We start from the raw sequence: 18,978 nt of genomic DNA, 5'->3' as shown, positions 1-18,978 counted from the left end.
AACACCCTATTTAATAGCTTATTTCCCAACACTGTCTAACTCAAACCATCAAATTAACTTTGGTATTTTACATTTTCATTCCCACGTAGGCCTTTGCTCAATACTCTTCTTCCTTGATGTCTTCCTTATTCTTTCCTAGCCAAATTTTGCCTGGAATGATTGTCATGATGGTATTAATAACAATTAATAAAATACTTAATAATTGTGTAAAGCATAGTGGTAAAAGATAAGTGTGTCTTTACATGTATTTGTGTGGTACACATACATACATGAACACAGAACTCCAGTCAACCTTCTCAACATCTTGAAACATGAGTATTACCTGAATTTTAAAGATGACCAAGTTTTGGTTAGGAAATGCTGAACAAGGATTTGAATTTTAATAATCCTATACCAATGTAAATTCCATCCCACTACAATGTCAATGATTAAGGCTCACCTTACATCTTACCTCCACACAGAAGTCATTTCCAACTACCATGAACTGCAGAGATTGACTTACTTTCCCAAGCATCCTTTTGCTTTTGACTAAATTGCTTTCTTAAGGCATCTTCCTTACTAGACTGAGAGCCCCTTGGATGTAGGGGGTATAACTTCTTACCCTGTTTATGTATTCCCAATGCCTAGCACTATGACCACACACTGTATGTGCTCAAAATCTGCTTGCTGAATTGAAATGAACTGAGCCTTCAGTTATGGAATAATGAAATCATTTCCTAACCTCTTATGTGGTAGAAGCATTTCTTCTATAGAATCTCTGACACAGTCATCCAGATTCGACTAACATACTTCTAAAACAGGAAACTTACTACTTCACAAAACAGCCTATTCTACTGATTTAACAGGTATTAAAAAGTTGTGGGGTTTTGTGTGTTTGAGGTTTCTTTTTTAAAAATAATAACTGAAACAAGATTTGCCTCCCCGTTCTACTGTTGGGGTCAGCACAGAGTAGGTATACTCTCCAACTATGGCGAGAACAGATATGACAATAGATTTAAGAGTAATCCTTTAAAAACTGGATACAATTCAACAAGAATAGTTTTAAAAAATGTACAAAGGTAAAATAATTGTGCAGATATAATGAATAACGACTTAGTAGACCTACAATCTAGTGATAGTCAAAAAGTGTCTATTCAAAAGGCAGCTGGACATTTGAATATAAATTCAGAGAACAGCCAGGCTAGTTATATAAACTTTTACTTATTAATATTTAGCCAGTATGTGGCCGGGCACTGTGGCTCACACCTATAATCCTGTAATCCCAGCACTGTGGGAGGCCAAGGCAGGCAGATCACCTGAGGTTAGCAGTTCAAGACCAGCCTGGCCAACATGGTGAACCCCTGTCTCTACTAAAAATACAAAAATTAGCTGGGCATGGTGGCAGGTGCCTGTAATCCCAGTTACTTGGGAGGCTGAGGCATGAGAATCACTTGAACCTGGGAGGTGGAGGGTGCAGTGAGCCGAGATGATATCACTGCATTCCAGCCTGGGGGATACATCAAGACTCTGTCTCCAAAAAAAAAAAAAAAGAAAGAAAATATTTAGTCAGTATCTTTCAATACTAAAGAGATTCCTAGCACTGAAAAGATTCCTGATACCCCTGGCTAAACTCCATGGAACTGTGACTTCAAAAAGTTGGCAAAAAGACCTAGAATTGGCATACATTTCTAAGAACTTTAAAGAAGCAAGTTTCCCCTGTTACAATGGGCTAATTGACTAAATAACTAAAATCACTTGGTGTCACTACACATTTATCTCAATACTGCCATCTTACGTTAACATATGGGACTACACAGCTTCAAAATATAGACTATGAAATCTGAAAATATCAATGATTTCAAACCCAACAAAAAGGTAGAAAAAAAGGTTAACACTGAGAGTTGAGGTATTTAGTAACAGTAAAAAATATTTTTATAGTAATTAATTTAAAATGGAAGATCTCATGAGGCAAGTAATTATAGACCCAAAATAAATCTTACTTCGAGAAAACATGAAGTAACTTGTTGAATTCCCCAAATCCAAAAAGATTAAATTAACAGATATATGGGGAAGGAGACAGTAGAACAAAATCTAGAGGTAACTCATTTCTTCAGTAAATTAGATCTGCTTTTCTAATCACAGCTGCTTAAATAGAAATATCTGCTTGAATTTGCTAGTTTTAACTTTAATCCCATTACTATAGTGATGGTGCAAAACGGAAAATAAAAGTCAAGTTCCTAATAAAATCAAGGAGTTGAATTTCAAGGGCCGGTTATATTTAACTGAAAATTTAACAATTTGCAATCTTCCATTTTTTCCATGAAGTAAAACCATGCTATTAAAATTATGTCAAAAAAAAAAATTCAGTGGCACTGAAGAATGTCTCTGATTTAATGTTTATATATATATATATATATATATAAAATCTGTATACATACTAACATTCCAACAAGGGGGTAGGGGTGGGATGGAGAAAGCAAAAAGTAGCCTGGGAACTTGGGAATTATGCGAAAGTCTTTTTGTCAGAAAATATGAATGTCAAAATACTCATTTATAAACTCTCAAATTTAACAAAAGGATTTAAGTCATGTACAAAAAAAAAAAAAAAAGGCTAATGTTCTGATAGAAGAGATAAGGAAAAATACAAAGATAAATAATCTATTACAATCTTATTATTCTACCACACTGGAGAAAAGCAGTTAAGTGGGAACTCTGTACTTTCTACTCAATTTTCCTGTGAACCTAAAATTACTTTTAAAAGTCCATTAATTAAAAACAAACAAACAAAAAACAACTTACTTGCTCCTTGCTGAGCATATATTGATTTTCTTCACCACCACTGCTCACAGCATTGGTCAATCTGTTTTTAGGAGAGAAATCTGACAGAAGTCTCAAACGATACTTTCTTCTCCTTTCCTATTTTAAGATTTAATTTTAATTCAGCAAAATAAGTATCTTTTAAAACCCTCATCAGTCTTTTAGTACAGAGATACCCAGTCCCAGGAAACCATCTGCCAGTTTCTTCATCATCACTCGCTGCTGAACAATGTTTGTTGATTCCTTCTTCAGTTACAAGAGGCAGTGGTCAAAACGATTTCCTGTCTTAAAGGGTCAAACTCCCTCTTTCAACTTCTCACATTGTTTCACAATCTTACACTTTTATTTTCTCTAGACTGTAAAAGACACAGTGCAATGACTTTGCCTCACTCATTACTGCCTGACATACAAACATAGTAGTTGCTTTGTTGAATGAATATTCTTTTCAATCCACAAGAAAAGGCACACTCATTCAAAAGAAGTAAAAATGTTTTCCATCTTGCAATGTAGTTTAATAAATGAGGCCATAAAGTTTGAAAAGAATAAGTCTCACAAAGTACTCATTTTCATTATTTGAACAATTGCCAAGGGGTTTGGGGGTGGTGGAGGGGAAGGGTGTGTGAATATCTGAAAAAGACACTAAGGACATGTTTGGGCCGGAGAACTATCACATATAATACTAATACCATGTCAGCATATCATATTATATTAAGTGCTTTAATAAATATTATCTCACTTATCACAATTCTATGAGTCAGGTGAGGTACAGGTTGAGTATTCCTTACCCAAAATGTTCAGGACCATAAATCTTTTGGATTTCAAATTTTCTCAGATTTTGAAATATTTACATATATATAATCTTGAGGATGGGACCCAAGTCTAAACATGAAATTCATTTATGTTCCATATACACCTTTCACACATAGCATGAAGGTTATTTTATACACATTTTAAAGAATTTTGTGCATGAAACAAAATTTCAACTACAACCCATCACATGAGGTCAGATGTGGAATTTTCAACTTGCCACATCATGTCTGCACTCAGAAAGTTTTGGATTTTGGAGCATTTCGAATTTCAAATGAAGGCTAGGCATCATTCTTCATTCCTCTTTTCCAAAGTGAGGAATCTGCAGCATCCATAAAGCTGGACCAGGAGTCAAAACAAATCCAAGCATCTGCCTACTACATCATATTGCCTCTACACCACAGAACTGCACCTACTGCCACAAGCCATGCATGAAAATTCGCCTCATTATCTTCTCAGTTTATTAAAATACCATCAGCTACTAGCTAACAGAAATGGAGTGCTCAATTAGTTGCATTTTTCCCTCTGTAATTTATTTGTAGGTGAGATAAGCAAATTTTTTTTAAAAAGCAAGATGAACAAAAACATGGTATAGTCATATAAAGGAATATTATTCAGCCATGAAAAAGAATGATACATGCTACTGCTACATGTACAACATGGAAGAACCTTAAAAACATGATGCTAAATCAAAAAAGCCTGTCACAAAGAACCACATATTGTACCATTCCATTTATATGAAATGTCCAGAATACACCAATCCATACAGACAGAAAATATATTAGTGGTTGCAGGGGATGGCGGAGTGAGGGTGAATGGAGAGTGACTTCTAAGGCGCAGCATATAGAATTTCTTTTTGAGGTGATGAAAATGTTCTGAAGTTGCAGTAGTGATGGTTGTGCAACTCTGTGAATATACTAAAACACTGAATTGTGCACTTTAAGTAGGTAAACTGTATATGATCCAGGCATCACCTCATCTTGTTGTGCTTTGATTTATTGTGCTTCGTAGATTCTGCATTTTGCCACAAATGGAAGGTTTGTGGCAATCCTGAGTAAAGTAAGGCCATCCGTGTAATTTTTCCAACAGCATGTGCTCACTTTGTGTATCACATTTTAGTAATGTATCACATTTTAGTAATTACCACAATATTTCAAAGTTTTTTATTATTATTACTATTATTATAATATCTGTTATGGTGATCTGTGATCAGTGATCTTTGGTGTTACTTTTATAGTTGTTTTGGGGTGCCATGAACCCCACCCATACAAGATGGTAAATTTAACTGATAAATGTTCTGTATGTTCTGACCGCTCCACCGACCAGCCATTCTCCATCCTCCTCCCTCTCCTCTAGCTTCCCTATTCTCGGAGATACAATACTGAAATTAGGCCAATTAATAATCCTACAATGGCGTCTAAGGGTTCAAATAAAGCAAGACTCACACATCTCTCACTTTAACTCAAAAGCTAGATATGATTAAGCTTAGTGAGGAAGGCATGTCCTAAGCTGAAATAGGCCAAAAGCTAGGTCTCTTGGGTCAGTTAGCCAAGTTGTGAATGCAAAGCAAACGTTCTTGGAGGAAATTAAAAGTGCTACTCCAGTGAACACATGGATAAGACAGTGGAAGAATGTTATTGCTGATAGGAAGAAAGTTTCAGTAGTCTGGTAGAAGATCCACACAGCTGCAACATTCCCCTTAGCCAAAGCCTAATCCAGAGCAAGGCCCTAACTCTCCTCAATTCTGTAAAAGCTAAGAGGTGACAAAGATGCAAAAGAAAAGTTAGAAGCTGGCAGAGGGTGACTCATGAGGTTTAAGGAAAAAAGTTATCTTCATAACACAAAAATATAAGGTGAAGCAGCAAGTCCTGATGTAGAAACTGCAAGTGATCCAGAAGATCTAGCTAAGATCATCGAAGGTCACTATACTAAGCAGATTTTCAATGTAGACAAAACAGCCTTCTTTCGGAAGAAGACACCATCTAGAACATCAATGTCTCGCCTCAAAGCATACGATGATTCTCTTGTTAGGGGATAACGCAGCTCCTGACTTTAAGTTGAAGCCAATGCTCACTGGTCATTCCAAAAATTCTAGGGCCCATAAGAATTACACTAACTCTACTCTGCCTGTGCTCTATAATTGGAAAAACAAAGCCTGGATGACAGCACATCTGTTTTTACATAGCATGGTTTACTGGCTGTTTGAAGCCTACTGAGACCGCCTGCTCAGAAAGAAAGAGTCCTTTCAAAATATTACTGCTCATTGACAATACACTTGGTCATTCAAGAGCTCTGATGGAGATGTACAAGGAAATTAATGTTGTTCTGTCTGCTAACACAAAATCTATTCTGCATCCCATAGATCAAGTAGTAATTTTTACTTCATTTAAGAAATAAATTTTAAGAAATTTATTATTAAGAAATAAATTTGAGAAATATTTAAGAAGTAAATTTCGTATAAAAGAGAAATATTATTTATTTAAGAAATAATTATGTCATAAGGCTATAGCTGTCACAGACAGTGATTCCTTTAATGGATCTGGGGAATGTAAACTGGAAACCTCCCAGAAAGGTTTCACCACTCTAGATGCCATTAAGAATATTTGTAATTCATGGGAGGAGGTCAAAACATCAACATTAACAGGAGTTTGGAAGACGCTGATTCCAACCCTCATGGATGATAGGAAGTAGCTGTAGATGTGGTGGAAATAGCAAGAAAATTACAAATGGTGCCCAAAGACATGACTGAATTACTGCAATATTATGATAAAAATACATGAGGAGTTGCTTCTTAGGGATGAACAAAGTGGTTTCTTGAGATGAAATCTACCCGTGGTGTAGATATTATGAATATTGTTGAAATGACAACAAAGGATTGAGAAAGTTGACAAAGCACTGACAGGCTTTGAGAGGACTGACCCCAATTCTGAAATATGTTCTACTGTGGGTAAAATGCTACTAACGAATGCATGAAAGAGTCAACTGATGCAGCAAACCTCATTGATACTTTCTTTTATAATAAATTGCCACAGCCACCCCAGCCTTCAGCAACCACCACTCTCATCAGTCAGCAGCCATCAACACCTGAGGCAAGACCCTTTACCCGCAAAAAGATTACAACTCTCTGAAGGCTCAGATGATCATTAGCATTTCCTAGTAATAAAGCATTTTTAAATTAAGGTATGTATGTACTGTTTTTTAAGACAAAATGCTGTTGCATGCTTATTATAGTATAAACATAACTTTTATATGTACCAGGAAACCAAAAAAATTGTGTGACCCCCTTCATTGTGATATTCACTTTTTTGCAGTGGTCTGGAATTGAACTTGCAGTATCTTTGAGACATGCCTGCATATGAATTATTTCTCAAACTGTTTTAAAAAATAATGACCCTATGACACTGTAAAATCCTTAATTTAAAAAATTCAATTATTTTCTAATATATTGCACATCAACTCAGTGAAGTGATCTAATAATTTTAAAACCTTTTCAGTAATTATGTCATAAGCATTTTGGTGTTGCCTTGTAAAAAAAAAAATTTACTAATTCAGAAAAATGGAGTCTTCTTTAAAAAAATTTTTTCCACTTTTATCAAAAAATTATTTCATTCCATTTTTTAAATACTTTTGTTAAATACTCAGATTAAGTTTTACTGAAGCATAACTACCTATTTTAATTAGAGAGTGAGATATCTTAACAAATGTATACAGCTGTGTGCGTAATCCAGTTTGGGAAAACTTGGACCACCTAAAAAGTTCTCTGTGCTCAGCTGGGTGCAGCGGCTCATGCCTGTAATCCCAACACTTTGGGAGACCAAAGGGAGAGGACTGCTTGATCCCAGAAGTTTGAAACTAGCCTGGCAACACAGCAACACCCCGTCTCAAAAAAATTTTTGTTTTTTAATTTAAAAGGTTCCCTGTGCCCATCTCTGCTCCTACCTCCAGACCCAGGCCACCAACGATTTGCTTTTGTCTTCAAAGTTTTGTGCTTTTTAGAAATTTGAAACCAACAGAATCATTCAATATATAGTCTTATGTATCTGGCCTCTCTCATTTGGCATGTTTCTGAAGTCATCCATTTGGCTGACTATCAGTAGTTCATTCTTTTTTAATTGTTGAGTGGTATTCCATCATATGTATGTACCACGTGTTTATCCATCTATCAGTTGATGGGCACTTGAGCTGTTTATAGCTATCATGTTTTTAGCTATCACGAATAACACTGCTGTAACCATTGACATGAGTCTATGTATAGACACATACATTCATTTCTATTTGGTAGATACTTAGGAATAAATTTGCTTAGTCATATAGATACATGTTTGACTTTTTATATATATATATATCTTGTATTTATGATTTAAGAACGAGTATTTAAAAACTATGACCTGTATTTATGTAACTATAAGGGAGATTAGAAACCAAACAGATGGATATTTATAAAAACTGGTATTTCAGGAAAAGATTTAAAGAAGCTCATTCCAACTCCTTTGTATAAACTAGGGAACACACAATTACTTTAAGCAGAATTAAGTTTTTTCTTAATTGCTCTCCAGATTACATCAAAGGTAAAACATTTAGTGATCTTAAGGCTTTAACTTCCTCAAATTTTCAATGGATTGCCTTTCAGAATGATTTTTCTAATTAACGTGAGAGGAAATCTAGCTAATAAAAGGCCAAACTCTTAGATTCTTTTCAAGAGTTGAATGAATTTTTATGTATCAACACAGATGGATTTCAGTATTCACTCACTAAGCAGAAAGGAATAATTAATTTTTATCATCCATGTACCATACAAATATGAAGTTAAAATATAATTTTCATTGATGGCCAATACTGTAGATTCCATGTTATAATGAATTCCAAGATCATCAATTTCTGCATCTTTAGTAGAAAGTGTAATTTTCAGTGTTACAATGTCTTCAAAGAGTCTTCAGTTTGTCTTTATCTTGCTCTTTTTGACTGCAAAGTGCAAAAGATTCCTGAACAAACTGCCTGCATATTGGGCACTGCTGAAAATACTTCATGCAGCCATCACACAGGCAGGTGTGTCTGCATGGTAAGAGCACCCAGTTCACAGTCCCATTCTGGCAAACAACACAGTCCTTGCTGTTCTCCGATGGCTCAACTTCACTTTTAGAGAGTCTCACCTTTTCCAACAAACTTCTGCCTGTGTTTTTTTCTTCTGAAGAGGAACAGTTGGAGGGAGTGAAATTATTATTTGCAGACATGAAAAGTTGCTTAAGATCATGAAATTGACCTTGAGCCAAGAGTAAATATTGATACAATATTCTGCAGGATAGCTTATAAGTCCTATCAGGAATATGAATCACTGACACCACGGAAATAATATCATAAATTTCCCGGTCATCCTCATCAGCTAAGGTCAATAGCGCTACCAATGGATAGCGAGATGTGGGCACTGTGCCAAAATCTTCAATTTTATTATCTCTTGGTAACGGGCAATATATTTCTTCTTTGCTATCTTTTTAAATACTTTTTGAAAATGTAAAGGTAAATTGCCACTACAACCATAAGAACAAAAATATACCAAAAATGATCAATAAGTTAGCAACACTTTATCCATAAGAAGTCTAATTTTCAGTGCTAATGGGTATATCAGATAACAGGATACAAATACTGTTCCTGATAGAGATATTCACTATACAAAGCATCTTCTAATGCTTGGGGAGTGCTTATTCTGAAGCAATAAACATGCTTCTGCAGAGCGTCATATAATTTTTGAACACTGCACCCCCAGTAGCATGTAAGGAGACTATTTTCAAGGCAATCTGTTGTCAAGGTTATGCCAGTTGTAACTGAAGCTGAAGATGGATTAGTGATCTCTAAGCCAAAAGGATTCTTGACTTGTCTCATTTGCTTTTTGAAAACTCTTGTGCTGACCTGGGTCTCTTCTGAATTTCTCAGAATTACTGGAACATCCCAACCAAACCATCCCAATACTAGACCGGTGGTCACGACGAAGCAGGTGAAGACCACCGCAATGTAGAAAAGCGGCGAGTATTCATAAAGCATTACCAGAAACACCGCAGCCATCAGGGTCTCGCTCTGGATAGAGCCAGGCTCAAGCCGCGTAGCCCAGCCCAGCCCAGCCCGACATGTTTGACTTTTTAAGAAACTGCAAAACTTTTCCCAAGGGGCTATACAATTTTATATTCCTAGCAGCAATGTATGAGGTTTCTAGTTACTTCACATCTCACCAACACTTAAGACAATCTCTTTTTTATTTTAGCTAATTTAGAGGATTCATTAGTGGTATTTCACTGTGGCTTCAATATCTAACGACAGTGAACAACCCTTCATGTGCTTGTTTGCCATCCATACATGTTCTTTAGTGAAATCTGTTCAAATCTTCTGCCCTTCTAAAAACTGGTTGTTTTGGTATAAGTTGTAATTGTCTGCATATTCTGAATTCAATCCTTAATCATGTATGTTTTGCAAACACTTTCTTCAAATATTTGGCTTGGTCTTCTCATTTTCTGAATAGTGTCTTTTGAAGTAAAAGGTTTTAAATTCTGACGTTCATTTTAATCAACTTTTTTTTTTTTTTTTTTTTTTTTTGAGTTTTGCTCTGTTACCCAGGCTGGAGTGCAGTGGTGCGATCTTGGCTCACTGTAACCTCCGCCTCCAGGGTTCAAGCGATTCTCCTGCCTCAGCCTCCAGAGTAGCTGGGACTACAGGCATGCAACACCATGCCTGGCTAATTTTTATATATTTTGTAGAGACGGGGTTTCGCCACGTTGGCTAGGCTGGTCTCGATCTCCTGGCCTCAGGTGATCTGCCGGCCCAGCCTCAGCCTTCCAAAGGCCGATTACAGGCGTGAGGCACCACGCCCAGACCATTTTATGAACTTCTGTTAGCAGATCACACTTTTGGTGTTACATCTAAGAAATTCTTGCCTAATCCAAGGTCATGAAGATTTACCCCTAGGTTTTCCTGAGAGATTTATAGTTTTAGTTCTTATATTTAGGTCATTGCCCCTGTATTTTCTTTAAGAAATTTTACAGTTTTATATATTACTTTAAATAATCTGTTTTTGTGTACAGTGTGAAGGGTCTAGGTGCCATTTTTTGACAAGATGTATATCCAATTGTTTCAGTACCATTTGTTGAAAATACTACCCTTTTCCCCAATGTATTAGCTTGGCATCTTTGTCAAAAATCAATTTACCATATATATCTGAGTTTATTTCTTGGTTCTATTTTGTCCTATTGATCTATTAATATTTGACTATTAATATAGCTTTATATAAGTTCTGAAGTCTGGTGCTTTAAGTCCCTATGTTCCTTCGCAAAATTATTTTAGCTCTTCTAGGTCCTTTAAATTTCTGCATATATTTTAGAATTAGTTTCTCAATTTCTATTAAAAAAAGTACTGAGATTTTTGATAGAGAATCTACAGGTTACTAATTTGGGTTTTCCAATCCATAAAAATTATATATATTTCCTTTATTTGGGTCATTTTTCTGAAATGTTTTGTAGTTTTCAGTATACAGAAATACTTATTTTAAAACACCAATGATAAACTTCTTAAAGCGCTAAATTGAAGATAAAATAAAATAGCAAACATTATTTAAAATCTTCCAAACACAGTTTTAAGTTTATCATACCTCATATCCAAAAGCAAGACAAGCAATGAACAAATAATAAAGAGATATTATCTCATAAAGTCTAAGGGTTATAAACCATTCATAAAATTGAGCAGGAAAAAAGTTAACTCCTATTTCAAAGGTACTTGCCTTGAATGAAATCGCCACACAACTTTTTGGTAGCAGAAACTAAATACTCAATTTGGTTTTTCTTCCTGAACTCCCAACAAACTCAAGAAATTTCCACAAACTAGAGTCATATCCACAAACAAAACATATTTTTGTAAATAAAATGTAGTACTGGAAACACAATGAAACACACCATCTCTAGTTTTTTTCTATCTCAATTTTTAGAGCATGATTTTTGTCTCCAATTTTAAGTGTATAAGCCTTCACTGAAGCAAATCTGACAAATAAAATGGAATTGAGGTTCTATCAATGGTTAAAGTCTTGAAAAATTATTTTTAATTGATTATAAATATTAACAAAAGTTTTCTCTTTCAAACTAAAAACATTTCGCACATTCATAGCAGGAGCCACATAGAGTTCACAATTACACTATTTATAATAGCTAAAGATAGGAACTATCTAAATGCCCACCGACAAGAGTACATGGCATAAATTATGGTGTATTCACATTATTGAATATTGTATTATAGTGAAAATGAACTACAGCTATATGCAATAATATGTTGAATATTAAAAACATAAAGTTGAGAGGGGGAAACAAAGCAATGTCCAAAAGACAATAAGCAGTATGATTCCAAGAAAAACTAAATATATTATTTGGGCAGCAATACATTAATAATATAAACCATTTTAAAGAGGCGAAGGAATGACAAATACAAAATTCCAAACAGTAGTTTCTGGAGAAAGGAAGAGCAAGAGGAGGCAGGAAAACGGAACAGTTGAGGAACACATAAGTAAACAAATCCAAGTTATTATTAATATTGTAGTTCTTGGGCAGAGTGGAAGGTTTCATATGTTTTATAACTTACACGTTATCTAATTCTTTTGTATCACATTACATTAAAAAATATTTTTTAAAACACAAGCAAAAACTATTTTTTAAAATTACTCATTATAAAAAATTTTCCAGAAGTTTAATAGTAAACTCAAAATGTACTTCAAAGTTTTTAGAAAGTTCTTACCTTTGTTTCTGTTCAACTGCTTTGTCCAAATGCTGAAAGATATCCTGAAACAAGGTGCAGCTGGATCGACTGTTAATAGTATACCCATATCCTCTTTTCCAATATTGTTTCAGATCATTTAAATACTCTAATACCTAAAACAAATTCAAAAATCATTTCTAATACATTTTCAAAAACATAACAGATTCCCTGATTTAATAATGATTCTCTAAGAAATAGTTACAGTGTTTAATTACCATTCTGCACAAAATATAGTATTTATGTCATATGTCAAGGATACATTTAGAAGAAAGAATAAAGAAGAATATTCATTAAAACACAGAAGATAACAACAGTGGATGAGAAATGTTTAAGAATTTTGAGAAGGCAGAAGTCAAATAGAAAATGAGTTACTTTGGTTCACGTATCATTGGTGAAAAAAATAATAATAAAAGTGTACCAAGGATACGGGGAAATGGGTATGTTGGGAGGAATGTATATTGGTATAGACATTCAAGAGGGCAAACTGGCAAAATCCATGAAAACACACATACTCTATGACCCATTTAATTCCATTTCTTATAAAGTGATATTCACAGAGGAACACCAGCGAGAATATACAAGAATGACTTACAGTAGCACTGCTTATAGATGCCAAAAAATCCCCAAAAACAACTAAATTCCAACAGTCGGTAGATGGTTAAATAAACTATGGTATACACATACTACAGAATACTTTGCAGTTATCAAAAAGTTCTGTATTATAGATCTCCATGTACTGACATGGAAGAGCTCCAAGACACAATGTTGAATAAGAGTCCGTTAAAAATAATACATACCCTATAATACCATTTATTACCCCCCACACACACATATACATTATACCCTTTATATTTCTAAGAATGATACATATTATACAAGTATAGAGAAGTTTGAAACTTACCTATCACTGATTACAGTGATTAATCTCTGCTGCAAGGTCTGGAATGGAGAGCTGGTAATTAAGTAGCCTTTATCTGAGGGTTAAATTTTGCACTTATGTATCATTTGATCATTTGCTCATGTAGAAGTGGAGAACTAAAACCTCTATCTAGAACTAAAACCTGTAGCTAAAACCACAACTAGAGGACTAAAATATGTAACCCAAAAGAGGTTCAATAGTCATGAACCTTTCTTCCCAAAAGAGCTCCTAGAGAAACAAAGTTCAAGTCATAGTAAGTTTTAAGAGCAGGGGTGGGTCAGTGCCATATGTAAAAACAAAATAAAAAATACATTAAAGGGGTGAGGAGGAGCTGCTTGCTACACTATCATTGCTGCCTGCAATCTAGACTAGCATAGCACAATGGCAACTTGTGTCCCTTCCAAAGGCAGAAGTGTAGATATTTATTAATGAAGAAAAGGAGAATAGCTGAGGGTAAAACGATGAATAAGTGGGTTATAAAGGAAATGAAATATTACATGAACGCCTTGAACGAGGCTCCGAGCAAAAGGTGACACTGTCTCTTAGCTCAACTGACAGATGCATGAGATGGTGAAGCTATATATTTGCCAAAACCACTCCTGGTTTTGGAACCTGACCGGATTGAAAGGAAGCTGGCAAACCTTAGTGGCCTCGCCCTGGAAGACATTCATATAAGATGATGGACTGGACTAATTATTAATGACTGTGTATACTCTTTTGATGTAAGGTATCCCTCTTTGAAAACCAGGGGCTGACCTGTGGTGTTATGATATGTATATATTGGCTTTCGTCCACACTTTCTGGTTTGTAACTCCCATATCCCTTGTTGAAGTCTTTTGGTATAATACTGGGTGTGTGAGGCCTCAGGGGCAGGCCTCAGGAAACAGAATCTCTCTCCTGCCTCCCTTTCCACAGTGCAGAGGCAGAACTCTCATCTTTCTGCCTTTCTGGGGGTCTTAAGATCCTGCCCTGAAAGGGTCCTGCCTCATATCCTGGGGGGAAGGAATACTTCCATAAAAACCCAAGAGGACTGGATTTGGAGAGCTTACAGAAAGCTGAACATGTGGAACTTCCTGGAGGGTGGCATGCCCAGGGAGGACATGGAAGCTCCACGCCCCTTCCCCCACAACTCGCCCTACTCATCTCTTCATCCGTATCCTTTGTAACATCCTTTATAATAAATCAGCAAACATGTTTCCTTGAGTTCTGTGAGCTGCTACAGCATATTAACTGAACCCAAAGAAGAGGTCATGGGAACGCCAACTTGAAGCCAGTTGAGCAGAAGAGTACCAATGGGGCACCTGGGGACTGAGCCCTCAACCTGTGGGATCTAACACTACCTCCAGGTAGACAGTGTCAGAACCGAACTGGAGGACACCCAGCTGGTGTCTCCTGCTTGGTGTGCAGGGGAAAGGCTCCCACACATTTGGTCACAGAAGTCTTCTGTGTTGATGATTGTGGTGGTGGTGTGAGAGCGGAGGAAAAACACAGCTTTGGAGAGTCTGTCCTTACCCAAAGGCAATTAAATCAAGAAGTTAGCAAAGAGACATAAACACTTAAGAAATTTAAAAAGGAATTAAAAGGAATTAGATAAAAGTCTGTTCAATCTATTCAAGAAATAAAATCTACTATTAGAAATAAAAAGGAGGCAACTGAGATTTTTAAAACTCTCACGTGCTTACTATTAAAACTTTATATAAAAAAAAAAAAAAAAAAAAAAAAGGCCCAGTGCGGTGGCTCACACCTGTAATCCCAGCACTTTGGGAGGCCAAGGCAAGTGGATCCCTTGAGGTAAGGAGTTAGAGACCAGCCTGGCCAACGTGGCAAAACCCCTTCTATACTAAAAATACAAAAATTAGCCAGGTGTGGTGGCGGGTGCCTGTGGTCCCAGCTACTCAGGAGGCTGAAACACGAGAATCGACAATTCTACCACAGACATACACCTTCAGAAACAGGTATACCTGTACCCCAACAAACATATACATAATATTCATAGCAACAAGGTTCATAACAGCCCCAAACTAAAAACAATGTCTACCAAAAAGATAATGAATTAACGGTAAAATATTCATATAATGGAATACTATATAGTAATGAAAATTAAAAACTGTAGCTATATGCAATCTCATATTTTTCAACTTAAAAACTTTATTAAATTGTAATTTACATACACGTGATTTAAATATACAGGTTGATTTTTGACAAATCTAAACACGTGTATAACCCACCCCCGCCGTGTTAATACAATGACTTAATCACCCCCAAGAAGTTACCTCATGCCCCTTTGCTTCAATCTCCTCTAATACTCTGCTACAAGTATATGTTTTACAGAATCCTGAGAAATGTCTGTGACCTCATAATTCACAATCCATTTGAGAAGAGGTACATTTTCCTGAAATTTGTGAACCTTTTCATAACACAACAGGTCAAGATCATTTTAAATTCCTCCCAGTTCAAATTCCTGCCTTCTAAGTAGCAATCTATAAATGGGAAGCTTTTTTTTTTTTTTTAAACTTGTGTCATGGGGGTATGTCGTATGGATTATTTCATTACCCAGGTATTAATCCTAGTGCCCATTAGTTATTTTTCCTGATCCTCTCCCTCCTCCCATCCTCTGCCCTCTGAAAGGCCCCAGTGTATATTGTTCCCCTCTATCTGTCCATGCGTTCTCACCATTTAGCTCCCAAATAAATCTTAAAAACTTAATGTTGAACAAGAGCTAGACACCAAAAGAAAAAAACATACACAGAGTAATTCCATAATATAAAGTTCAAAAACAGATAAAGCTAAACTGTTTCTTGGGGAAAAAATAAATTAGTAAACAATAAACTACTGTAATAAAGAAAAAATTGAAAGCAAAAATACACAAGTAATTATGGGGAAATAATTTCAGAGAAGGAAAACACTTTTTAAAATCAAAAGATATATTGGCTTAATTCAGCAAATAATGGATAACATGAATGACTGACTTTTATAGGTACATTAAATACCAAAACTAATCCCAAGAGAGAGAAAATCTAGACATACTTATTAAAGACACAAATTGCAAAAAGGCTATCCTACAAATTAATTTTCTCCTTTGTGCATCACTACACCTTTTACGGGTAGTCCCCAACATATGATGGTTTGACTTACAATTTTTCAACTTTACAATGGTTCAAAAGCAATACACATTCAGTGCGCTCCTTGACTTACAACGAGGCTATGTCTGGATAAAGGCACTGTAAATCAGAAATGCACTTCCAACTTAAGATATTCAACCTGCCATGGGTCTATCTGGATGCAACCCCACAATAAGTCAAGGAGCATCTGCGTATGTTTCTATTACTGTATAAACATTCTATTATCTTGCAATGGTTTAGTTACATGTCTTTCATTCCTTGCAGCATTCTTTGAGGACAGTATCTATCTAATGTTAGTGTCTTCAGTTCCAAGCAAGTGCTTGTCACAGAACAGAAACTCAAAAAATGCTTGCTGAAGATACTCAAGGTCTAGGATATCTAATTATCTCAGAATTTCATAAATGTCTATTCATTTTTAATTGTAAAAAACATTCTTGGCCAGGCGCAGTGGCTCACACCTGTAATCCCAGCACTTTCAGAGGGTGAGGCAGGAAGATTACTTGAGGTCAGGAGTTCAAGACCAGCCTGGCCAACATGGTGAAATCCCGTCTCTACTAAAAATACAAACATTAGTTGGGCGTGAAGGCACACGCCTGTAATCCCAGCTACTTGGGAAGCTGAGGCAGGAGAATTGCTTGAACACAATAGGCAGAGGTTGCAGTGAGCTGAGATCGGTCCACTGCACTCCAGCCTGGGTGACAGAGGGAGACTCTGCCTCAAAAAAAAAAAAAAAAAAAGAAAAAAAAATCTTAAAGAACTTTAAACACATAAAAAATATAAGACAGTAGTATAAAGAACCTCTGTGTACTCATCCAGTTTCAACAATAATCAGCATTCCATCTCAGCTTTGCTCCTACCACTACCACTGAATTATTTTGAAGCAAATCCCAGGTATCATTTTATTTCACCTGTAAATACTTCAGTATATAAACCTATTTCACAGTGAAAGTCCAAAGCAGGGATAAATTATTTTCTATCAAATCACTGAAGAAGAAAATAATAGAAAATACCCAAAGTGCTGGGATTACAGGCATGAGCCACCACGCCCGGTCAAGAAGTTCTTTATTTACAAGAAAAAAGGTACCTCTACAATAAAGATATCAGGCAGACACCATTGTAATCAAATGATCAAATGGTCAAGAATCACTTGAATCTGGGGAGCGGAGGCTTCAGTGAGCCAAGATTGTGTCACTGCACTCCAGCCTGGGCAACAGAGAGAGACACTGTCTCAAAAATAATAATAATAATAATAATCAATGATGTGACAAATGGACATCAGTCCTTCTGACATGATGCACTGAGAAGGATATATCACTTATGTAGGGCTCTTGTCAAAAATGTTTAATCTGAATCTAATCCTAAGTAAAAAATATCAGACACATCCAAAAGCATTCTGCAAAAAACCTGGCCTAGACTCCTCCAAAACACCAATGTACGAAGGGCAAAAGGAAGGCTGGAGCACTCTTTCAGGTTAAATGAGACTAAAAGAAATGCAACCAAATGCGATGAATGATCCCTTATCAGATCCTGAATCTTACAAAACAAAACAAAACAAACAAAAAACAGCTATAAAAGACTTAGGATGTGAAAATTTGAAAGTTGACTGTATATTAGAAAATACTGTGGTATACATTATACACATAAATATAACTATGGTATACTGTATTGTGGTTATACAAAAGAATGTTCTTGTCCTAGATGCATGCCCAAGTATTTAAGAGTGAAGCATCCTGATGGTGGGGGGTACAAGAAGATTATATATACATGGTGGACAGAAAAAACTGCTCCCATATGTCCACATTCTAATCCTTGACATCCTATGAATATGTTACCTTACCTAATAAAAGGGAATCTGCCAACGTGATTAATCTCGAGATGGAGAGATAAATCCTGGACTATCTAGGTGGGCCCAGTGTAATCAACAGTGTAATCAACAAGTATCCTTACAAGAGGCAGGCAGGAAGGACAGTTAAGAGTTGGAGATATACCCATCAGAAGTTTGAGTGACAGGAAATGCAAGCAGCTTCTGGAGATCAGAAAAAGCAGGATATGGATGTTCTCCTAAAGCCCCCTAAAAGAATACGGCTCTATTGATACCTTGATTTCAGCCCTGTAAGATTCAATTTGAACTTCTGACCTCCAGAACCATAAGATAATAAACTTATATTGTTTTAAGCCACTAAGTTTGTGATAACTTGTTAGAGCAGCAATAGGAAACTCATATAGTAGAGAGACTCATAAAGGAAATGTGGCAAAAAAGGTTAACAACTGGTAAATATAGGCAAAGGACATACGAGTGTTCACTGTAAAACACAGAACACAATTTCCCATGAAAAAGGTTATAAAACAGTCGCTAGGACTTTCGAAAACCATTTATTCTCTCTGAGCTTTGGCTTCCTATAAGAATAATCTGGGATTATATCAGCTCTACAATCCCTTCCGAGCAGTAAAATTTGATGATGGGTTGGTTAAAGGTAGGTCTGTAGATGGGTTGATTTAGAAATCAAATCACCATGGAAAAAATGTTTCCAGAGTTTTTTGAACCTGAACTAT

The 18,978-nt window shown here is 35.9% G+C and overlaps 1 protein-coding gene and 1 pseudogene across 5 annotated transcripts in view; both read right to left on the bottom strand.

The window, feature by feature from the left end:
- The window catches only part of MINPP1 (multiple inositol-polyphosphate phosphatase 1), a 46,038-nt gene that overhangs the window by 18,546 nt on the left and 8,514 nt on the right, over positions 1–18,978 (bottom strand). Inside the window, exons 4-6 of one of the 4 annotated variants that reach the window (XM_050805570.1) lie at positions 12,364–12,497; positions 2,779–2,839; positions 270–322 (exon numbers count right to left, since the gene is read on the bottom strand). In XM_050805570.1, coding sequence (XP_050661527.1) covers positions 270–322; positions 2,779–2,839; positions 12,364–12,497 — 248 coding nt within the window. Of the gene's footprint in view, positions 1–229; positions 1,507–2,778; positions 2,840–12,363; positions 12,498–18,978 lie in introns of those variants that run through there. The other 3 variants (XM_050805568.1, XM_050805569.1, XM_050805566.1) reach the window with 3 other exon arrangements.
- LOC126963342 (cell growth regulator with RING finger domain protein 1-like) lies at positions 7,956–12,304 on the bottom strand (annotated as a pseudogene). Its single transcript, XR_007729036.1, has 2 exons — positions 9,239–12,304; positions 7,956–9,099 (listed from the first exon to the last, which is right to left on the bottom strand). The product of XR_007729036.1 is annotated as a cell growth regulator with RING finger domain protein 1-like (transcript).

Source organism: Macaca thibetana, chromosome 9 (genome assembly GCF_024542745.1).
Source record: "Macaca thibetana thibetana isolate TM-01 chromosome 9, ASM2454274v1, whole genome shotgun sequence".
Lineage (NCBI taxonomy): Eukaryota > Metazoa > Chordata > Mammalia > Primates > Cercopithecidae > Macaca > Macaca thibetana.
The sequence above is the reverse complement of the archived record's forward strand: the minus strand, read 5'-3'. Positions and strand labels throughout refer to the sequence as shown.